The sequence below is a fragment of the Filicampus tigris genome, chromosome 12 (genome assembly GCF_054856515.1).
Source record: "Filicampus tigris isolate MCC_2025a chromosome 12, RoL_Ftig_1.0, whole genome shotgun sequence".
Lineage (NCBI taxonomy): Eukaryota > Metazoa > Chordata > Actinopteri > Syngnathiformes > Syngnathidae > Filicampus > Filicampus tigris.
The window spans coordinates 22,248,982-22,273,091 of NC_141228.1; the positions used below are offsets into that span (position 1 = coordinate 22,248,982).

General features: G+C 44.9%; 1 protein-coding gene across 6 annotated transcripts in view; it reads left to right on the forward strand.

Moving 5' to 3' along the window:
• The window catches only part of LOC147139165 (cadherin-2-like), a 108,146-nt gene that overhangs the window by 79,831 nt on the left and 4,205 nt on the right, over nucleotides 1-24,110 (forward strand). For all 6 annotated transcript variants that reach the window (XM_086047392.1, XM_086047393.1, XM_086047390.1 and 3 more), the window contains 12 exons: nucleotides 6,278-6,498; nucleotides 8,901-9,095; nucleotides 10,671-10,826; nucleotides 13,095-13,239; nucleotides 13,951-14,123; nucleotides 14,916-15,053; nucleotides 15,147-15,332; nucleotides 15,404-15,657; nucleotides 18,257-18,399; nucleotides 19,060-19,296; nucleotides 20,337-20,570; nucleotides 23,921-24,060. In XM_086047392.1, coding sequence (XP_085903518.1) covers nucleotides 6,278-6,498; nucleotides 8,901-9,095; nucleotides 10,671-10,826; nucleotides 13,095-13,239; nucleotides 13,951-14,123; nucleotides 14,916-15,053; nucleotides 15,147-15,332; nucleotides 15,404-15,657; nucleotides 18,257-18,399; nucleotides 19,060-19,296; nucleotides 20,337-20,570; nucleotides 23,921-24,060 — 2,222 coding nt within the window. The remainder of the gene's footprint in view (nucleotides 1-6,277; nucleotides 6,499-8,900; nucleotides 9,096-10,670; nucleotides 10,827-13,094; nucleotides 13,240-13,950; nucleotides 14,124-14,915; nucleotides 15,054-15,146; nucleotides 15,333-15,403; nucleotides 15,658-18,256; nucleotides 18,400-19,059; nucleotides 19,297-20,336; nucleotides 20,571-23,920; nucleotides 24,061-24,110) is intronic.

Sequence of the window (24,110 nt, forward strand, 5' to 3'; positions counted from 1 at the left end):
GAATGGCTCTATTAAAAAATGAAATGAAAAATGCGGCGGGCAGTTTGATTTCCCCGCGGGCTCCTTGGCGTCTCCGTGCAGGCGCTGGCACAATTAAATAAAGAAGCGTAATGAAGTAAATCTCATTTGGCCACAAGCGCGGGCCCAGCCCATCAGCGCTTGTCGCAGCGCGGCGCTACAAATATTGATTGTGGGTCCCGGGCTGTCGCAATAACAGATGGCGACTGGCTTTAAGAGAAGCCTTTCCTTAAAACCACTTCGCTCGCTCGCTCGCTCGCTCACTCCGCGCGTGTGTGTCTATCCGATTTATATGTCCGTCATAAAGTGGATTTACATCTGTCGGCGAGTCAGCGCTTCCGAGCTGTCAATTTGCCGCCGTGCGCCACAAAAACGCGGCGAAGAGGTCCTGTTTGACGCCGGGCAAAAGGCCCGCCGATGCTGCGTTGCTACGGTGAGCGTTCGCGCGTGTCTTTGCCTGCGCGGCGAAACTCACTCGCGCGCCTCGTAATCGGTCTAATAGTCCTAATTTAGCAGTTGGCGGATTTCTTTGTTTATCCGGGTGTCGTTTTGCATTTTTGAACAGGTGTTCATAAATGATTGTTTGGTGTCTAATTTCTGATTTTCCAATTTCCCAACTTTCCGTTTTGCCGGCATTGAAGTTTCCAACGTTTTGGAATGCAGAAGGTTCGATATTACCAAAAGGTGCCTTTGAAACTCGCTCCCCCCCAAAAAAAGAAAAATCGGGCATTTTCAATCAAAGTTCATTCCGTAGATCAGAAACAGCAAAGTATCTGTGTTTGCTGACAGGGTGGACATTTTGGACTTTGTTTTTACCATTTAATGAGTACGTGGTACACCTTCACTTGGCGGCAGGATTCGCCGACTGTGAACTGGTTTTAACAAAGACACTTGGAATTTTGGAAAGGTTTTGAAATCAATTGCTATTCCACTCTGACAGAGTGGACATTATAAGCGGGACAATATCCAGCTACACGCGGAATAGGATGAAAATGGCCAAGCGAAAGTGTAAATAGTCACTTTGCAACTATAGTCACAGTTTCATACAAGAAAGGCAAAATGCTGGTCGTGAAGTCACTTCAAGGTGCCGTTACCCCGCAATGACAGGGTGGACAGCAATTTCAGGAAAACATGAGAAATGTTCCATATGATCGTGAAAACTGAATAGAAATGATCAAAATGACTCGTTTCTTCCATTTAGAGCACCATTTCACTGGATTTCCCCCCCCCCCAAGGCTACATTTTCCAATATTCCTGTTTTCTGTGAGCGGTTGGTTTTCGCAACCATTTTGCTGAACTTTTCTGAGACAAAAGCCCTCCATTTTTTATTTCCTCATTTTCTGGAATGCAGGCGTTGATTCAGGACAGAGTCCACTGATGGAACTTTGACTTCATTCCATTGCACATTTCTGAGACCAAAGAGTGACATTTCCGATGTCCTCGTTTCCTGGGAAACATCTGTTGATTTGTGCCAACTTCGGGAAAGAAACATTCACATGACATGACATAAAATTTGCATTCCGTAGCCTTTTCCATTGGAGAAAAGTCTGAATTTTGGACTTCCTCAGAAAATGGCAACTTCACAAAAGCAACTCGTGTGTTACGCGATTTTCCTTGCACTTGAAATGCGCTGACATCCCAAAAGCAACTCCCAATTTCGAGAAACATTTCAATGCAATTTTTGGAGACAAAAATCGGCAGATGTCCTTGTTTTCTGGAATCCAGCAATGGATTTATGCACATTTCCTCCACCTTAGCTTGAAATTGCGTCAAACTTTTCCTACACCAAAAACTGAGCCGATTTATTAAAAATGAAAAAGAAAGGAAGTATATTTTTGACGAAAATTTGCGGTTGTTTTCCAAAAGCAATGCCGAGGCATTTAAATTCCAATCTGCCTCTCGGCACAAAGGAACCCCCATTTATCACAACGTTCTGTTGCAATCGTCTCGAGAAAAATCGCACATTTTTAATTTCCAGCTTTGCCGCGCTGCAGTCGTCGATTTGCGCTGAGCTGGCAAAAAGCACGCTGGCACATTTCCTGACAGTAATAAAAAGATGAATGGCAGCGGTGGAGCTGAGGCTAGCGTTCCCGCTGGACCGCCGCCACCGCTCGAGTGTGTGTATGGATTTGCGAAATGTATTTCTTGTTTTGCGGGGGGCATTAACGTGCTGCCACTTGTAGAGCCCGCGAAGGGACAAAGGTGTGAAACGGCAGGTGACGGGCTCGGCCGGCCACGGCGCTAATTGCCGCCCGTTCATCCGTCAGCCGGTCGCGCTGGGAAGCGGCGTGAAATGCTGCCGTGGCTTTTTGTTTACCTCGGCGGGCGACGTTTTGATGGATTTGACGCGCCGCTTGGAGACCCCGCGGAGGACAGCATCCTCCTGCCTGGGCGGTTGCCACGGAGACCAGGCTTGTGCCAATAAAATGTGACGCTAGTGTGGCGGTTGTTTTCGGGGAAGATTTCACGGTTGTGCTTATCTGTGTGTCGTGTATTATTGTGTGCCCGTTTGCTGGGGTTTTTTTTGTTTTTGCTTTTTCAAATCAATACTGCGCTCCCCTTTCAGGAGCTTAGTCTGTTTTTTTTTTTTTGTCCCCTCTCCCTTCCTTATATTTTGTTCGAGGCGCTGTAAATGGCGAGCTGGCGGACTGCCGTTCTGTATCCCGTTATCGCTGTTTGTCTGTCTTGGATGGGTTGTGCCTAGAGATGTAATGATTAATCGAAAAATCTGTTTAAAATTGGTTCGTTCCAATTAATCGATTAATCGAAAAATTGATAAAAATATAAGAAGCATTACCTTGGTAATAATAGAAATCACTATTATCATTATTCAAACGATTATTTATTTTTGGTACAAAACAAGAACATTTTTAACCATAGAAAATATAAGTACAAATATATTTATTTGAAACACTATCTAAGTTCCTTTTGGACCAAACAAAATTATCAAATGAGTTATTATAGAATAAAAAAGGTGCAAATTCAAATAGATTCAAGTATGATTTCCTTGTGTAAACAAACAGTGCGTTGGGATATGAATGCATATTAATAGGATGTAACGATTAATCGAAAATCAACACGACCCGATTAATCAATTAATCGATATGATTAATCGAAAATCGAGTTGATAAAATTCATCTAGAAAATGATGTCTTGAAACGTTTTTCATTCCAGACGCATAGCACATTTTGAATGTGTATGCGCCAAATTGCGTACTGCCTTTGTGAATGGCTGCAGAGCCACACTAATGCCTAGAGACAAACATGGTAGCCATGTTTAAAAAATCGAATCGAATGGAAAATCCGGAACTGAAAATCGAATCGGGGCTTGAGTGAATCGTTGCATCCCTAGTTGTGTCTGCTCCATTTTGTTGGACCTTGTGGTACAATGACAATAAAGCTATTCTGATTTTGATTCTTTAACCAACAATAATTGGTTAATAGTGAATAATTAAAATTAAAAAAAAAAAAAAAACGGTTTTGGAAACACATTTTTATCTGATTATTCACTCGTGACAGTCCTGTTTTGAACAGGCGGGTCGGGTGCGCGCAGTCGTGCGATCACATTTTCTCTGTCGATTATTTTTATGAGGGGTTTTTCCCGTGATTATGAATGTGTAATTGAGTATTTTCCACAGTGTTGATTGTGCGTGAAGGTGCAGCCCATGAGAGAGAGGGCGAGTGTCTTCATGAAAAATCATATCATCCACATTCCCGGGTGGCTGACAGTGCCAAGACGCAACCTCTGGCGGGGCTTCAAGACACGCTTTATCTTGCGACAGCCAGCTGTCGCGCGCACGCCGCCAGGCTGGAAAGTTGAGCAGTATTTGTGATTATTTAGCACAGAGGGAAATTGTTTGGAAAAATTCACTAGTGAGGCTTTAATCCGGTTAAGTTCCCTTTGTTGACTATTAATCTTTGCACTTTGCGTGTGTGCGTGCGCGCGCCCGTCTGAGTTTATGTAAACGCGCGCACCTTTTGTGCGCTAAGCCTATCACGGCCGACCACGGCGGGATTTGGCCTCCGAAATCCATCTTTACAACGTAGCCGGCGTTCCGTGTTTTCCCCCCGATCAGCGTTCCGAGCGGCCCTCTAAACCCCCCCCCCCCCCCCACCCGCGGTCAAAGTCCGTGACGGTGTGCCGCCAAACGCGTTGAGGTGACCCTCGCTCTGTTTGATCGCCGCCCGCTCGTTGTGCCAACTTGCCGCTCAAGCGCGTTCATTGTCACAGTATTTGGGGATTTGACCCAAGTGGTCCACTTGAAATCCCGCAGACGACCTGAAAGGAGAGACATGGTGAAATTGTTTTGCCCGATTTGAAAATAGTGGATCTTCACCCAGCCTAGCTTCAAAGTCACGGGCGGGGAAACTCTGTGAAGGGGCGGGATTGTGTCGAGTATATTTAAACAGCAGTTGCGTAGTCTTTTGTAGTGCTGTGTCGCCACCTGGTGGCGTCTTGGTGCCAAGGTGTTTTGTTGGCGTGAGTTGAGGGGCTTCATGTAGTGATTTGCCGCCATCTTGTGACCGTCATATCGTTGCTGTCATGTTAAAAAACACTTTTTTTTTTTTCAATATTCGTATTTTTATGTGAATGGTGTTTCCACGTTACAGACATCGCATTAACGTGAAAATTATTTATTTATTTTTTTTTCAAAAATGTGACATTTTTTGGGGACAGTATTGATTACTCGCAGATTTTCACCCGGTCCATATCCCCCCAATTACCGCTTTCCTATTTCGCAAGAGCTTCGTTGTTCTATTTATCGGTTCGAAAAAGAAAGCTACGGTCTGAATTATCCGCCGTACGTCCGAGTGTGGCGCGTGCGGCGTTGGCTTGTTTTTCAGCCGATGCGAGCCAAAACCGCCAGCGACATCTCCTTTGTTCCGCTCCACTTTCTCCTTGCGCTCACATGTGGAGCGGCGGCGTGGTAAATCCGACGGCGTGGCTGTTTTTCCACGCCGGCGTAGATAACGGGCCAGCAGGTCCACGGGAAAGGGGGGCGGAGTGGGACACACGCACGAGCTTTCCAAGAACGGATGCATCGTGGGAACTGTTGGACCACCATTTTACATCTTGTCCCAATTACTGTTGCTACTCGTCCACAAAAGTGACTTTTGAAAAGCTTGTTGCTAGCTCTCTAAATTGTGCTTTGTAAAAAGGAGTAATAACGTAATTAACTCATTCACTGCCATTGACGTATTTATTTGTCTTTTCACAGGGCAGCCATTCAATCCCAGGAACTTGTATTTTTTTTTTTTCAAACATTAGGGTAAAAGAGGGTCTGAAAATGTCTGGCAGTGAATAAGTGAATAATTCATATTCCTGCTCCCTCTGGAGTGCCCGTCTTGGCCGCCAGGGGGCAGTATAATATAGTCATACAAACACAAAGCAATAAAAGCCTCAGGAAGCCGATTAGTTGTTTTGAGCAGAGGATAAAGAATATATGCCCGTGAGTCTACTATGCCAAATATCCATCGCTTAAAAGGGTTATCACGATATGTTAGCCTGTAAATGGTGTTATACATTATGTGTTAGCATTAAGCTAGCGGAAGCATTCTTAAGGTTTGTTTTGATGACCCAACGTCGTAACTTGCTTTGTTTTACGTTTAGTTTCAGCTTAAGGTCGTCGTGCTGTCCAAAAAAAAAAATCCTTGATAGGCGCCGATACGTCATTTTTATAAGTAAAAGTTAGTTAATTAGGTTCTACAGAAAAAAAAAAAAAATGTGGGTTATAAATGGTCTCAGTGTCACCTTGAAATGATGGTAGCAGCTGTTGACTTGACAGCCTGTGAATATGTTGTTGTTTTTTTTTTTTTCTTTTTCATGTGAAAGCGGAAGCAGTTCTTGTTTTGACGCCCAGGTAGAGGGGGGAACGCTGTTTTTAAAAATAGACGCGTGAACGCGAGCTGCGACTGCAATTAAGCCTAAATCGGGTGCGGCGTGAATGCGAGCAGGCGCGGCGCTCTGGGCCAGAACAAAGCTGACGGCGCTGACGTCTTGTTTTTGATTGGAGGATTAAATGGATTTACTTTCATCACTTTGAAGCGTTTGTTTAATTGGCACATCACACAGCGCGTCAAACTCCACTGACACGCAACTGCTAAACCGTGAAAGTGTTGTTTGAATCAAGGTGACAGGGCCCGCCCGCAGGTGGCGCTATGGAACATTTACAGTTTTCACACGGCTTGACTTTTGGTAGCGTGTCAACCAGCCTAAGAGCGTTTTTCACCACCGACGTCCTCTCGCATCTTTTCCTCAGTGAGCTTCCGGGACTGCGGCGATGGCAGCGGCGGTGTGCGTCTCGACGCTGACGACGGGTCCCATTTCCACGTGAGCCAGGGGGGCGTGGTCTACACGCGGAATCGCGCAGGAGAAGGGGAGAAAACGGCGGTGATCTACGCGCGAGACCCTCACACCAGACAGATCTGGAAGACCAGAGTGCGCCTTCTTGTCCAGCCCTGCACGACAGGGAGTGGACAGGTGAGAGCGACTATTTCAAGTGGACTTGTAAATGCTAAATGGCGCCGTCACAGCGCTTTTCTACCCACGCTACTCAAAGCGCTTCGCACACCGAACCTCATTTAGCTCCTGACGACGAGTTGTATCTCAACTCAACTATAGAGCACTTTAAAAACAAGCACATGCAACTGCAAGACCTTTTCTGGGTATTAACAATAAGGTGCTATACATGAAAAGTAGACAAATAAAAACAATGGCGGTATAACTATATAACTACAGGCAGCAAATACAATGAAAGCAGCAGGGGCCCCAAAATTGAACCCTGTGGAACACCATACAACATTTCGCCAAAGTGGGGCCGAGAGCAACCAAGGCCAACGCAAAAGGCAGTCATGCCTGCCGAATAGCATCGAAAGCACCCTAGAGCGCTACCGCCAATGCCCACCCGGTGCTGCAAACAAGCCAAGAGGATACCGCGGCGCGCCTGCATCACACGCTGAAGTCAGGTCCATCAAAACAGGACCCACATCGTCTCCGGCGTCATTAGCCAGGACGATGTCAATAAAGACCCATAACTGGGCTGACTCTGTGCTACGCCGCATTTTAAAACCTGACTGGAAAACCTCCATGACGTTATGTTCATCCCAAAAAAGATGTCAGCTGAGAACTATCGTTAGGGCAGGAGCTAAGTTCGGCCCGGGTTCTTTGCCACATTTCCCTAGAGTCTTGTGCAATGTGTATATTTTTGTGGAACTTAAATCATCTTTATGCCGTTCATTTTGAAGGGTAATATTGTAAGACGAGTTTTGGGGTCAGAGCTGATTAGGTTGAAACTATCAATAGGCAAAATTCTAATCTTTAAATGACTCCGTTTTTTTCTGTAGTGCCTATTACCGCCTGAAGACAAATGGCCCGGGTGCCACGTTTGATTTTGTTGCCCCCCAAGGGTGCGCTCAGCCCTTTCACGTGAACTCCGCACACATGCAACTACAAGAATGTGCAGTGCACTATAAAACCTCAGCAATCAGGAATTGGTTTGGCAGATTGTTGATTGCCGCAGACACAATGCGTGTCAGAGAGCCATCTGTTATTTTGTTTTGTGCATAATGGTGTTAATAAGCGCGCATTGAGCCCGCCTTTGATTGTCTGCTCTCATCCGAACGCGCCCTGGAAGGCGTCCAGGCGAACAAACAGTGTCAACACTCGCCGCTTACCACCAGCGTTTGACTCTGCGGCGCAATGAAACCTCGCTCCTAAGACCCACCATGAATAGCAAAACGATGGCACTTTTTTTTTTTTTTTTTTTTTTTTAGAATCGCCTGTACTCACGGTATCACCCTGACCGTTTCCTAATCGCCATTTTATTACTTTTTCCACTCCGCGCTGCGTTAAAGAGGGTGCTTTTTACGTTAGCTGCGCACTTACTGTGACATACGTTGAGCGGCTAGCTGTTAGCAACCGAGCCGCTGTAAACGACTGCCGGTAGACAGCCGGACATTTCTCTGCATCATCTTGACAATTTATGTGTGTATATACACCGAATGTCTAGCAAATAAAAGGATGGACTCGTGTTTCACAAGGGGGAGGGGAAAAAAAAAAGTTTGCTTCTACATTTTGCTGTTCTTTGGTAATCAGTAGTAGAACAAAGGTGATGGAGGAATAATGTTCCTCATCTGTTCGCGTGGAAGTTGACGACCTCGCTTTCTCAAACGGGGCCTCGCTCGCCTTTCAGACCTTCACCGGAATCGCACGTTTGTTCGCTATCAAGCTAGCCCAAAATCAACTTGCGGTCAATGCTAGCTACACCTCCGCTAACTTAGCAGTGATGTGAAATTTTCAATTTGTGATTTTTAAAACAAAGAATGTTTTCATCTCACATTATTCCTGCTGGAATGTATTTTTCATGCTATTCAACAAACGATTTTACTTTTTATGTCTTCTTTATGAGGCTTTTATGACGGTATATATTCCCCGGATAGCATTTAAGGCGGCCAACGGCGCCTGAAAATGTCTGAGGTCAGGCACTTTTTTTTTTTTTCTTCTTTTTATTACAAGCCAGGGCGAAGCCTCCGGCGTCGCTTCTCGGTGGTGACCCGCCACCGTGATGGAGCTGCGCGCAGACACGCGCGCGCGCCCGCGCGCACACACAGTGGCAGGTGGCGGCCATTTATCAGAGGGACGGTAATGAGGGCATTAATCCATGCCAGAGCAATGAGAGCAGAAATACCGCCAGTACATGCAGTCGCTGAGCCGTCTCGGTGTGTGTGTGTGTGACAGCCACAGGGAGTGCGAGTGTGTGTGCCCGCATGCGTGCGTGAAAATGACTGTCGCGCGCTCGCGAGGGACAGACACAAACAAGACACATTTTGCATGCATGGCCGCGTGTCCCACGGCGCATGACGCTGGTTTACCTCGTCTTGCAGGTGAAGCCCGGTGACGCAACACTGAGTCAGCACGCGCCCGAGACCAAGATGAAGACGTTGTTTCCGTGGCGCGGCGGCAGCCGAGCGGTCGTCAGGGGCGACGGTTCTCTGCGGCGAGTCAAGAGGGACTGGGTCATTCCGCCCATCAACGTACCCGAGAACTCGCGAGGACAGTTCCCCGAGGACCTTGTCAGAGTAAGACGCACGCAATACACAACAGGCAGCGCACCAGCTGCTGCAGGACACCCGACACAGAAGCTTTTGGATGCAGAATTTCCGTACGCACCGTAGCCTTTTTGCAAGAAAATATATTATTGTAATGGCACATGGAACTCAAAATAAATTTACACATATTCTTTTAAAGCAAAATTATATATATATACATATATATATATATATATATATATATATATATATATATATATATATATATATATATATTAGGGCTGTCAAAGTTAAAGCACTAACTGTTCAGATTAATTCAAATTTTAGAAAGCGTTTAAAAATGATTAACTCAATTTTATTTATATATATATATATATATATATATATATATATATATATATATTAGTGCTGTCAAGCGATTACAATTTTTTTACTAATTAATCGCAAAGTTTTCCATAATTGATCGCATTTTTCAACTACAATTTTGTACAATTTTGATCCTTGAAATCGATTCCTTTCCTGTGAAACACAACAGTTGCACGATACACCAAAGACATACAACTACTATGTTATATGAATTTGGCTGTGCAAAGTGTGCAAATAATTTTAGATTTCTCCACTAAGCCGTCAAGCAACTTTTTAAAGTAAAAACCGCGTCAAAGCCCGTCTTTGCGACAGTGACTCTCCTCCAACTTTGGCTGCACAGTGAGCAGAGGTCAGCTGCTACAAGAAGTCAATGAAACCGAGTTAACTGAGTTAATTTTTTTGTGCATTAAATTAATCTCCATAGTTAATGCTTTAATTTTGACAGCCCTAATATATATATATATATATATATATATATATATATATATATATATATATAATGTAATATATGTATAAAATATTATATGTGTATATATATATATATGTGTGTTTTCGTGGCAAAATAGAGCATTTTGGTCTCAAAATACAACTTTTTCGTGGTCAACTATTGCATTTTTTTTTTTTTTTAAACATTGTGTTTTTGTTGTCAAATATCAAGTAAATACGAGGAGTATGTTGAACAGAGAAGGTTCTGCGCAGTGGAAAAGGGTTACAAGGTTTCTAGTCCAACCACCGATTCATGAACAAGTGTGTCCCGATCGTTCACACTCACGTGAAAAAAAAAAAAAAAAAAAAAAAAAAAAAAAAGGGACAGATCATCATGAGGAAAGCCTTGTTCTTTTCTGGGTATTAACAATTTAATGCAGTGTGACAGTTGCAGCGATGCGCAACTCAAAGCGCACCCCCTAGGCGTGGCGGTTAACCCTCGCTCCGAGCGTCCGCGCCGCCGGGCCCAGCGGGCCTCATGTACATTTGCATTATTCATCCCAAAGTGATGGAGAGCCTGCGAGGGAAAACGGCTCCATCCTGTTTGGGAACCAAACGCAACATAAATTCTGACACGTGAAGGCGAGCCACTGTTGCCGTGGCAACCGACAGGAATCCCTGCCGGAGAGGAAACCTTGCACGCTACATTTGATGAACTTTATATTTGTATTCATTCACACGGAAAAAAAATATCCGAAACACCGATTAGCAGGACCTCGCCCCGCGCGTCACTTCCCTCCGTCTATGCCGCAGATTCGATCGGACCGGGACAAGAGCTGGATGCTGCGCTACAGCGTGACGGGTCCCGGCGCCGACCAGCCCCCGACGGGCATCTTCATCATCAATCCCATCTCGGGTCAGCTGTCCGTCACCAAGCCTCTTGACCGCGAGCACATTCCCAACTTTCATGTGAGTCTTGTGTACGCGGAGTGCCCAGCCGCCTTTCTGGGTTTTGTTCATTTAAGGGCCCGGTCGGCGCTGACAAGGCCCTTGTGAAACATCTCGGTCATTATTCATTCACTGGTCCATGTTGACCCGTAAAACACTCATTGGCAAAAGCCCAGCCTATCATGACTCTCTGCTCACCATGCGCACCACCACCCGCACCCGAGCACGTTCATTTAGCCCGCGGCCAGTAAAATGTTGCTTCCGCTTCCCCGTCGCCCTATTCAACGGTAACGGTGAAAGCAAAATGAATCCACAGCACTAGTACTCTACCCGTGCTAGTGGACATGAACGTTTTAGCGCCACCATGAGGTTCACTTGACACCACACATTTAAAAACAGAGATTGAGAGAGAGAGCGAGAGAGAGCAAAGGATCAGACAAAAATACTGTACAAACAGTGTAGTGAAATGCCCAAATATGTACATTGGAAAATACAGCCGTTGGTTTTTTTTGTAGGCGTAAAAAGCAGGATTTAAGAGGCTGTCAGAGTCAATCATTTAAAGAAAAAAAAAATGAGGGTGAGCTTCAAATACTTAATTGTTTTCGTTCTTCTACTTTATTTACTCCACAACAGTGTCCCGCCATCTTGTGGTCAACAGAGGAATTGCACCCGAAATAAATGGGAGGCGTAGCAAAATAGTTAATGAACCACAAACAGCGAAATAGCAATTCGGCTGAGTCCAGTCTCAGCCATCCTGCTTTATTTTCGACGAGGCTGCCGAGCTGGGCGCAAGAAATTCCCTCTCATGCTTGGAGATGAAAAAGATGAAGAAGACGCTCGCCTTAAAGTGGAGTCTGACGACGTCTAGCGCAGTCACCCGCCTCGCCGGGGAGCGAGCGTAACCTTTTGATGGGAAGCTGCGCGGCGGAGCACCGGGGAGCGCAAATCTGGAGTCGCAGCACGCCCATTTGCATTTAAGCCGCCCGATGAATATTCATGACGCTGGATGTAGTTGTCAGAAGTGTGCGCCGAGATGGGCGCGCCTATCTTTATTCATGAGGGGGACGACGCCCTAGACAAATTACTGGCCGAGGGTCGCCGACCAGCCGATAGTTTTATTCATCAAATGTGTCCCCTTTTTTTTATTTGTTTATTTTTTTTTCACGCCAAACGCATTCATCCGGCTGCTGACAACAACAAGGCAGGCCAGGTCCGCGTCTAATTGGCCCGATGCTGAGAGTCAAGCATTCGCACTGCTCTTTTGTACCTTTTTGATGCCGATGCTGAGAGACAAGCGTGCGTGACTATGCTGATGGCTGGTTTTGTGCTTTGAAAAAAAAAAAAAAAAAAACGGTCGCAAATTTACATGAAGTGAATCGGTAAACACGAGGCAAAAGAATATTAGATACATCATCCAGTAGAATGAAAACAATCGCACCGTTTTTTTTGTTTTTTTTTGTCACACTTTCTCCGTAAACACAAATTGTGCTGCTCCTCTCAGCTCAGTTCCTCTCTTGGCTTCTCAGTGCAGCAGTGATATCAGTTGTTCTTTACAGAGGATAGAGAATATATGCCTGTGAGTATTGTTGTACAGTATTATCGGGCTACATGTGTTGATGCGATGTTTGTCGTCCAATATCCGCTCCTTAACTCATTCACTGCCATTGACGTATGTATTTGTCTTTCCACAGTCCGGCCATTCAATCCCAGGAATTTATTTATATTTTTTGTCACATTTTTTTGCAAACGCTAGGGTAAAAGAGGGTCTGAAAATGCTAATTGTTAGCACGTGTGCCAATTGAGTTTCCCATTGTATTATAGCGGTTAAGTTGTGGAAACTATATTGTTGTGTTTACATGCACATGCACAAAGTGCAATGTGCAATTTTCTTTTTTTTTTTATGTTTAGTTTAGTGTGAACGTTACGTACAAAGCAGTGATTATTTGGCTTCTTGAGACTTTTGGGTGGGTCTACTCATGATAGGAATGCGTACAAAATCCTGTTAGCCAAGTGAAACTGGCTTCGGGGGGCTGAATTTTCTCAAATTAAAAATCAGGGAGCATGACCAAGACGGCTGTTGGTGAATTTTTGACGATGCAAATTTGGCCCAAGAATAATGACTGCAAATTTTTCAAGAAGGTCTTCGCATCGCATATTCGCCCTCACAAATCTACAAAACAAATCCCGCTAATGGGACCTCACAGAGCCACTAATGCTAATTGTAGCCTCGCGGTGTGTGTGTGTGTGTGTGTGTGTGGGTGGGTGCGCGTGTGTGTTTGTTGTGCACAGTTACGCGCGCACGCCGTCGACCTGAACGGCAACCAGGTGGAGACGCCCGTGGAGATCCACATCAACGTCATCGACCAGAACGACAACCGGCCTGAATTCACGCACACCGTCTTCAACGGCACCGTGCCCGAGGGCTCCAAGCCGGGTACACACACACACACACACACACACACACACACACTTTTACTCGCTGGCGCAGTTTACCAAATAAGTCGTCCGACTGTGGAATTTCACTTAAAACAAAAGATTGTCCTTAAAACAAAAGATTGTCCCGTCTGACTAAAGTTTGCTAGCTTAATGCTAACATTGCAATGGGAAATTCCATAGAAGAGCTAATGAAAAAAAAATAGCGTGGACGTTCCAATATTTGCATACCTTCAAACAACTGCTACGTTAGCTCTACACATCCAAACGTCAACGTTTTCAAAGTTCCAAGAGTTCCCCGTACTGCCTGCCAAACGCAACAAATGAATGAATAACTTTTTTTTTTTTTTTTAAATCACAAGTCAAGGATAATAATTGTTGAAGTTACTGTAAAAAAAGGGGGTTTGGTTAGAAAAAAAGCTGCAGTCTCAGAACATTTGTATTTATTACATATGAAAATGTCAAATTTGGTGCGGTTTTAGCAAGAATGATCGAAGGTGATGCGCAAGGTTTGCTTTGGCGGGGCAAATGAAATGATGAGACCAACGTAAATTTCGCAGACAAACTGGGCGGGAACCTCTCCCACGTGTCTACTTGACCAATATCGTTGCTAGCGTAAATGTTTACGATTTTTTTCTGTTTGCATTTCGGTCCATTACTTTTTGGTCTTTTTTTTTTTTTTTTTGAAACATGCTCTCTTGTTCGCCCGCAGGGACCTTTGTGATGACCGTGACGGCGGTGGACAAGGACGATCCCAAGACGGCCAACGGGATGCTGCGATACAAGATCCTGACTCAGAGTCCCCAGAGCCCGTCCTCCAACATGTTCACCATTAACAACAAGACGGGCGACATCATCTCCGTGGCAGCGGGCCTGGACCGCGAGGTGTGTGCGCGCCTGTGCGCGCGCGCGTGTGCGGGTTGGGGAGACGGTTAGGTGGGGGTGCGCGTTGGCCATATGGAGTCTCCGCCTGTGAGCGTCTGTCTGGCCCGCAGCGCTTCCCGCAGCGCTAAGACAGATTGTGTCTTTTTTTTTTTTTTTTTTTTTTTTTTGTCACAATCCAACACCAGTCGAGCCGGCAAAATGTTCTCGCTATTTGCCTTTTGCATGCCAGCGCGCGGCCGTCAAAAAGATGGAGACGGCGGACGCCCGTTTGCGAGTCGCACCGTGGCGGGGCTCGCATGCTGCGCAAGGAATCCAAATTCAGTTACGATTACGATGATTACACTCCGTGATGACAAAATCGGCATCATTGTAAAAAAACGATTATTGATATGCGTTTATATCCACTGTTTGTATCCAAAAAGAAATGTATCCGCTTGCACTTTATTTTATAACTCATTTCGTCAACTGTGTTTGGTCCCAAAGTAACTTGCATAATTATAGCGTTTCAAAGAAATGTATGATCTTTTTCACATTTTCTACGTTTTAAATATTTTCTTGTTTTGTACCCCAAAATAAATCATGGTTTGGATAATCGGGCATTGTAATTGGCGTGAAACAGCTTGTGTCATAGCAATGAGAGTCAGTCATATATTTCCACGTGGTAATTGGAATGGATTTCATTCCACTGGACTGAATCTCGTCGCGTGGTCATCGAAGTGAGCCGATAATCGGACCGAATCGTACCACGTCACCTCTCATGCTGAGTTCTTCGCGCTTGCGTTTGTTTTTCAGAAAGTGTCCCAGTACACGCTGATCATCCAAGCCACCGACATGGAGGGCAACCCCACCTACGGCCTTTCCAACACCGCCACCACCGTCATCAGGATCACCGACGTCAACGACAACCCGCCCGAATTCACCACCGACACGGTACGTCCGGTCGCCCCCCCCCCCCCCCCGCCCCGTCTTCAACCGCCACGTCCGCAACGGTTTCCTCCGCTCATCCGGCGACGCCTACCGCAGTTTTTCGGCGAGGTCCACGAGAACCTGGTCAACGTGATCGTGACCAACCTGACGGTGACGGACAAGGACCAGCCGCACTCTTCGGCCTGGAACGCCGTTTACCGCATCGTCGGCGGAGACCCCGCCGGCCGCTTCTCCATCCCCACCGACCCCGGCACCAACGAGGGGCTCCTCACCGTGGTCAAGGTGAGAGGCCCCCCGGACCCCTAACCGAGCGCTCCGCGCGGCGCTGATTTGCGTCGCGTGTTCCTCTGCAGCCCATCGACTTTGAGCAGACTCGCTCGTTCGTTCTGAACGTCGAGGCGGAAAACGAGGCCCCGCTGGCCCGCGGCATCCACCCGCCCCGCCAGTCCACCGCCACCGTCTCCATCCGCATCCTGGACCTCAACGAGAGCCCCGAGTTCAGCCCCAATCCCAAACCCATCAAGCTGGACGAGGGCATGCCCGCCGGCTCCATGCTCACCACCTTCACGGCGCAGGACCCCGACCGCTTCATGAGGCAGACCATCCGGTGAGAATTTCCGGGCGGGTTGCGGCTATGCACGGTCTGCTTGTGTTTTTGGGTTGTTTTTTTTTTTTTTCCCTTTTGTGCTCGGTTGTCTCGCCATCAGATTCTGATGTTTTACTGTCAGCTAGGGCTGTGCGATCAATCCATATTCAATTACAATTCCCATTATTACACTCCACGAATTGGCATAATCGTAAGAAATGATTATTAATATGTAGGGATGTAACGATTCACTCAAGCGCCGATTCGATTCGACTTTCGATTTTCATTTCCCGATTTTCGATTCGATTTTTTTAAAATTGCTACCGCGCTTGTCTCTGTGCACTAGTGTGGTTCTGCAGCCATCCACGAACGCAATACGCAATCATGTTTGGCGATCAATTCGATCCACACATTCAAAATGTGCTATGCATCTGGAATGAAAAAAAACATTTCAAGACATCATTTACTTGATGAATTTAATCAACTCAATTTTCAATGAATCAAATCGCTAAATTGATTAATCCGGTCGCATCGATTTTCGATTAATTGTTACGTCCCTATTAATATGCATTCATATCCCAACGCTCTATGTTTGTTTACACAAGGAAATCATACTTGAATTTGTACATTTGCACCTTTTTTATTATATAATAACTAATTTGATCATTTTGTTTGGTCCAAAAGGAACTTAGAAATGTATTTGTCCTTATATTTTCTATGGTTAAAAATGTTCTTGTTTTGTACCAAAAAATAAATAATCGTTTGAATAATCCTGATTTCTATCATTACCAAAATAATCGTGATTCATCTTTTTTTTTTTCATAATCGAGCAGCCCTACTGTCAGCTTTGGCTTCTTACGCTTGTCCTTTTGCAGGTGCGTTGTAGCTTTTTGCCCTCGATTTGAAGCTTTTAGCAGGCTGCGCTTTTATTTTCAGCTTGTGGCGTGTTCCAGGACGGTCGGTGGCTATTTCTAGTCAAGTTTTGGCCTTTTGCCATCAGGTTGTGGCTTTTTGCAGTCGGGTCGCGGCTTTTTGCAGCCAGGTTTTTAAGCAGTTGTGCTTTTACAGCTGCTGGCAGCATTTCATTTTCCGATAGTGGCATTTGACATATGGCTCTCTGCTGTTGGGCTGCGGCTTTGCCAGTCACTTTGTAGCCTTTTACAACGGATGTTCCATACCATTTTTTTTGCAGGCCGGTAGCAGTACGAGTATTCATTCTTTGAGCACTCACCGATACCGCCGCAGTGATAAAAAAAATTGGAGCAAAGAGCTTTCTTTTTGGCGCCAATGATGCTTTTCCGATGTGTCAAACTGCCGGATTGTGGTTGTGGAGTGCGTTTCTTACATTTTACCTTCCCTCTCCTTGAGTGAATAAATCCGTCCGTCTCGGAGCTTTTCACACTCCTCACATCTGGTCAAAATGTTGCCTCCCGGCGTAGATAAGACCCTCTTCAATTTTTTTTTCAAAAACCGATCCCAGACTAGCGGGTTTGCCAGTTGCGCCTCCAGGACGTCTGCGCCGGTTCCGACCGTTTGCTTCTAAATGGAGCGCTCCCGTCTTTGTTGCCTAGCAACCGCCAATGGGCGGCTGGCAAAAGGCGCATGGCCACTCAAACGCACTCGCCGTGTGCCACGAGGGGGTTTGCGATGCCTCGTTTTCCGCCGAGCAGCGTTGACCCGTCAGTGCGTCTTAACAGCATCAGTTAGTCGTGCTCAGAAAATCAAGGGAACACACGATTAGTATATCGTGTACAATATCGACATCTTAGCTCCTCACAGAGGACCAAGAATATATGAAATGACTGTGAATGAATAATGGTGTATTGAATGTCTAATTGTGTGACTGCACTGTTTGTGTTCAAATGTCAGTCACTTTTGTGTTAGCGTTAGCATCGCGTTAGGGGAATAAAGGCTACGTCTTGGGTTTGCCCTATGTACACGTGTAATTCTCTTAGTTTTATGTTTGGTTTGACAGTAAACCTGAACCGTGAGTAGCAGTCAACGGCTTGAAAGCTCTTTTTTGACGAATTTGGAAATTTGGCAAAGCGCTAGCTCATTGGGGAAATAGGTTGAGCGGAGTCAACCAAATGTGCTAATGTGCAAAAAGATTGCGGTTATGCTCCCGGGTTACATATGCTCTCTGATTGTTGAAAGATCTTTTAGAATTTATTCTGCTCCGAGTTGCGGGACTGAGCTTGAACAAAAGACGTTCTCATGCTCCGCTCCACTTTCTGGGAATAGCCTTCAGAAATCATTTGAAACTGAAAGAACTGTGTTTGAAACTCTCGGTGGCTCATTTTGAACGGATTCCCTCGGAATGTGTCGTACAATGTAGCTAGTCATGTTCTTTAACTTACTTTACTTTACATTCAATGTGTTTTTATGCTCCTTTTAAGTTGTTATTGTCTGGAACAAGTGACTAGGTGTGGTTTAACCAGAAATAGTCAAAAGTCGAGAATGAAACATTTCTACGGATGTAGCCGCACTAATTATCGAGCCTCTTTTTTTTTTTTTAAATGTCTTCTCTTTCTTTGTTTTTTTTTTGTTTTTTTTGGTAGCAGTGTATGACTGAAATTAGCCACGGCTAACAGCTAGCTTTCTCGCCCCCCGACCGCCCCAGGTACTCCAAGATGTTTGACCCCGCCAATTGGCTGGAGATCGACCCGGTCAACGGGCGCATCTCCACCATCGCCATTCTGGACCGCGAATCGCCGTACGTCAAGAACAATCTGTACAACATCACTTTCTTGGCCGCCGACAACGGTGAGACGACACAAACAACCACAAGGAGAGCCGACAAACGTGCTCTCGTTGATTTTCGCCGCATTCAAATGGCGTTTGGCCTCTCGTTAGCATTTTGAGCTAACAGCATTATTTTACGATGCTGTAGTACATGTACATTGTTTTTCGTGGTGATTGTTTTGAGAAATTCACGACTGTGCCATTTGAGAACTCGCCCTCGTGTTAGCATTTTGAGCTAACGGCAGCGCGCCGTTACTTTGGGAATAATGCATGATTGATTGTTGCCACGTTCATGAGACACTTTCATGCGGTCGTTCACATGGCTTGATCCCATTCTGTTATTTTTCCTGTTGCCGACGCCACGCTTGTCGTCTTGTTGGTCTCATCCCCTCGTCCGCCTTGCCGGGGGCAACGCTTCTGTAGTCTCCACTGCCTACAATGCTTGCATTTATTCCCCATGTTCCCAAATTCTTCCTCTGGTTCTGCTCATAATCGTTCTTTCGAGTCGGAGAAAAAACCATTGTCCGTTGAAAATGGAAAATAGCCGGAGAGGAACGGAATGTCACAACCGTGCTTCCTCTGCCTGTGCCCGGGAATGCCAAATTGCCAGCTTCCCTAACACAATCTGTGTGTGTGTGTGTGTGTATGTGTGTGTGATCTTTGTGTGTTTTGTGTGCGCAGGTGTGCCCCCTGCCAGCGGTACGGGCACCCTCCAGTTGTACCTGGTGGACATCAATGACAATGCGCCGAACGTCTTCCCTCCGGAGGTGGAGATGTGCGAGAGGCCAGAGGCCGGCGGCGGCATCAACATCACCGCTATCGACCCGGACCTCGGTTCCAATGCCGGGCCCTTCGCGTTCGAGCTGCCCACCCGCCCGTCCGACGTGCGACGCAACTGGACGCTCGGCCGACTCAGCGGTGAGCAGGCGCGTTTTTGTTCTGCCAAATACTGTTTTACTGGCAAAACATTTATTCAAACAAACATTTTTATGAACAAACAAAAGGGCGATTTTAAAGTCTAATGTTGGCTTTTGTGATTAAAAACATGATTTAGTGGGGGAAAAAAAGCATTTTCATCTCGTAATGTAGAATTTTTGTCATCAAAAGTTGTTTTAAATCAAAATCTTTAGTGGCTTAATAAAGCCTTTTTTTTCTGAACAAATAGTGTTTTAGTGGCAAAACCTAACAACTCCAAATTCTAAGGTAGCCATGTTGTGAGCAAATGCTAACGTAAAAGGCAAAATATTGCATTTAATTGACTTTTTTTTTTTTTAGTATAAGTCAGGTTTTAATAACATTTTATTAATAAATGTTGTCATTGTGAGTTTCTTGTTTTTTTTAGGCCAAATATACCTTTTTCATCACCTAATGGAGCCTTTTTTTAATCAAAACTTGTGTTTTGGTGGGTAAACATGACATAGCCTAATGCAGACTTTTTATGATTAAAAAATGAGTTTGATTGCCTTTGAAAATGGAATATAATACTTTTGTGGCTTAAAAGAGCCTTTTTCTGAAGTGTTTTAGTGGCAAAACATGACATCAACTAATATGGCTTTGTGTTGTAATGGGCAAACGTTGCCCTTTTAAGGCTAAATATGCTAGGCTAATATGTTCTTGTGAAAGGTTTTCTTGACAATAATCTGTTCTATGCGCCCCCACTAGCCTCAACGCCGTATTCTGATTAATATTAGAGTTGTGGGATTAAGCATAAAAATCCATCTGTTTTTATCCATCTCGCGGGGCTGGGCGGCCATTTTGCCTTGTACTGTACTTGTACTAACAAAATGGCCGCCTCCTGAGTTGCGTCAAAACTGCTGCTTAATTCATCCAATCCACAAATCAAAAAATTGACAAAAATTACAATAAATTATAGTAATATATATGTGTAATAAAAGCCCTCCTGGCAAAATATCTCGTTTCCATGCTTAACTTGTCACCAAAATGTCGTTCTGCGGCAGGTGAGCACGCTCAACTGCGTCTGCGCGGCGGGCCGCTGGCGCGCGGCGTCTACGAGGTGCCCGTCGGCATCACCGACTCGGGCAACCCGCCCATGTCCAACACGTCGTACCTGCGCGTCAAGGTTTGCCGCTGCGACCGCCACGGCGACTGCGTGGACGTGCAGCGCGTCATGGCCGCCGGGCTGGGCATGGGCGCCGTCATCGGCATCCTCATCTGCATCATCGTGTTGCTCGGTAAAAAGGACAAACTTCATCACAAAGTCAAGGAAAGCCTTCAACAATCCTTCACTTTCCCTCCACATTTTCTTATCTTTACAGCCGTATTCCATTTTGTTTTTCTCCTCAAAATTCTACGCAAAACATTCCATAATGATGACATGAAAAATGTTTCATTTGAATTTTTTCAGATTTATTACAAATTAAAACAATTACATGGATTGTATAAGTAGGGTTTCAAACTAGAGTTAGGGTTTCCAACTAGGGTTTCAAACCAGGGTTAGGGTTTCCAACTAGGGTTTCAAACCAGGGTTAGAGTTTCAAACTAGGGTTAGGGTTTCCAACTAGGGTTTAAAAGTAGGGTTAGGGTCTTCAACTAGGGTTTCAAACTAGGGTTAGGGTTTCAAAGTAGGGTTTCAAACTAGGGTTAGGGTTTCAAAGTAGGGTTTCAAATTAGGGTTGGGGTTTCAGAGTAGGGTTTCAAACTAGGGTTAGGGTTTCCAACAAGGGTTTCAAACTAGGGTTAGGGTTTAAAACTAGGGTTTCAAAGTAGGGTTAGGGTTTCCAAATAGGGTTTCAAACTAGGGTTAGGGTTTCAAAGTAGGGTTTCAAATTAGGGTTAGGGTTTCATAGTAGGGTTTCAAACTAGGGTTAGGGTTTCAAAGTAGGGTTTCAAACTAGGGTTAGGGTTTCAAAGTAGGGTTTCAAACTAGGGTTAGGGTTTCCAACTAGGGTTTCAAACTAGGGTTAGGGTTTCAAAGTAGAGTTTCAAATCAGGGTTAGGGTTTCAGAATAGGGTTTCAAACTAGGGTTAGGGTTTTCAACTAGGGTTTCAAACTAGGGTTTGGGTTTGCAACTAGGGTTTAAAAGTAGGGTTAGGGTTTTCAACTAGGGTTTCAAACCAGGGTTGGGGTTTCAAATTAAGGTTTCAAACTAGGGTTAGGGTTTCCAAATAGGGTTTCAAACTAGGATTAGGGTTTCAAAGTAGGGTTTCAAATTAGGGTTAGGGTTTCATAGTAGGGTTTCAAACTAGGGTTAGGGTTTCAAAGTAGGGTTTCAAACTAGGGTTAGGGTTTCAAAGTAGGGTTTCAAATTAGGGTTAGGGTTTCAGAGTAGGGTTCAAACTAGGGTTAGGGTGACATGAAAAATGTTTCATTTTAATTTTTTCAGATTTATTACAAATTAAAACAATTACATGGATTGTACAAGTAGGGTTTCAAACTAGAGTTAGGGTTTCCAATTAGGGTTTCAAACTAGGGTTAGGGTTTGCAAATAGGGTTTCAAACTAGGGTTAGGGTTTTCAACTAGGGTTTCAAACTAGGGTTTGGGTTTGCAACTAGGGTTTAAAAGTAGGGTTAGGGTTTTCAACTAGGGTTTCAAACCAGGGTTAGGGTTTCAAATTAAGGTTTCAAACTAGGGTTAGGGTTTGTAACTAGGGTTTAAAAGTAGGGTTAGGGTTTCCAACTAGGGTTTCAAACTAGGGTTAGGGTTTCAAATTAGGGTTAGGGTTTCAAAGTTGGGTTTCAAATTAGGGTTAAGGTTTCAGAGTAGGGTTTCAAAGTAGGGTTAGGGTTTCCAACTAGGGTTTCAAACTAGGGTTAGGGTTTCAATCTAGGGTTAGGGCTTCAAAGTAGGGTTTCAAACTAGGGTTAGGGTTTTCAACTAGGGTTTCAAACTAGGGTTAGGGTTTGCAACTAGGGTTTAAAAGTAGGGTTAGGGTTTCCAACTAGGGTTTCAAACTAGGGTTAGGGTTTCAAATTAGGGTTAGGGTTTCATAGTAGGGTTTCAAACTAGGGTTAGGGTTTCAAAGTAGGGTTTCAAATTAGGGTTAGGGTTTCAGACTAGGGTTTCAAACTAGGGTTAGGGTTTCCAACTAGGGTTTCAAACTAGGGTTAGGGTTTCAAAGTAGAGTTTCAAATCAGGGTTAGGGTTTCAGAATAGGGTTTCAAACTAGGGTTAGGGTTTTCAACTAGGGTTTCAAACTAGGGTTAGGGTTTGCAACTAGGGTTTAAAAGTAGGGTTAGGGTTTCCAACTAGGGTTTCAAACTAGGGTTAGGGTTTCAAATTAGGGTTAGGGTTTCATAGTAGGGTTTCAAACTAGGGTTAGGGTTTCAAAGTAGGGTTTCAAATTAGGGTTGGGGTTTCAGAGTAGGGTTTCAAACTAGGGTTAGGGTTTCCAACAAGGGTTTCAAACTAGGGTTAGGGTTTAAAACTAGGGTTTCAAAGTAGGGTTAGGGTTTCCAAATAGGGTTTCAAACTAGGGTTAGGGTTTCAAAATAGGGTTTCAAATTAGGGTTAGGGTTTCAGAGTAGGGTTTCAAACTAGGGTTAGGGTTTCAAAGTAGGGTTTCAAATTAGGGTTAGGGTTTCAGACTAGGGTTTCAAACTAGGGTTAGGGTTTCCAACTAGGGTTTCAAACTAGGGTTAGGGTTTCAAAGTAGAGTTTCAAATCAGGGTTAGGGTTTCAGAATAGGGTTTCAAACTAGGGTTAGGGTTTTCAACTAGGGTTTCAAACTAGGGTTAGGGTTTGCAACTAGGGTTTAAAAGTAGGGTTAGGGTTTCCAACTAGGGTTTCAAACTAGGGTTAGGGTTTCAAAGTAGGGTTTCAAATTAGGGTTAGGGTTTCAGACTAGGGTTTCAAACTAGGGTTAGGGTTTTCAACTAGGGTTTCAAACTAGGGTTAGGGTTTGCAACTAGGGTTTAAAAGTAGGGCTAGGGTTTCCAAGTAGGGTTTCAAACTAGGGTTAGGTTTTCAAAGTAGGGTTTCAAATCAGGGTTAGGGTTTGCAAATAGGGTTTCAAACTAGGGTTAGGGTTTTCAACTAGAGTTTTAAACTAGGGTTAGGGTTTGCAACTAGGGTTTAAAAGTAGGGTTAGGGTTTCCAACTAGGGTTTCAAACTAGGGTTAGGGTTTCAAAATAGGGTTTCAAACTAGGGTTAGGGTTTCCAACTAGGGTTTCAAACTAGGGTTAGGGTTTCAAACTAGGGTTAGGGTTTCAAAGTTGGGTTTCAAATTAGGGTTAGGGTTTCAGAGTAGGGTTTCAAACTAGGGTTAGGGTTTCCAACTAGGGTTTCAAACTAGGGTTAGGGTTTCCAATTAGGGTTTAAAGGTAGGGTTAGGGTTTTAAACCAGGGTTAGGGTTTGCAACTACGGTTTCAAAGTAGGGTTAGAGTTTTCAACTAGGGTTTCAAAGTAGGGTTAGGGTTTCCAACTAGGGTTTCAAACTAGGGTTAGGGTTTGGAAGTAGGGTTTCAAACTAGGGTTAGGGTTTCCAACAAGGGTTTAAAGGTAGGGTTAGGGTTTCAAACTAGGGTTGGGTTTAAAACCTGGAGTTAGGGTTTGAAAGTAGTGTCGCCTGTGCTTGCTCAGTGTCGGTGCCGCTGCTGGGCGTGTGGATGAAGCGCCGCGACAAAGAGCGGCAGGCCAAGCAGCTCCTCATCGATCCCGAGGACGACGTGCGCGACAACATCCTCAAGTACGACGAGGAGGGCGGCGGCGAGGAGGACCAGGTACGCCCACCGGGCGCCCTGCCCTCCCCTCCCTCACACCACGCCTTTCA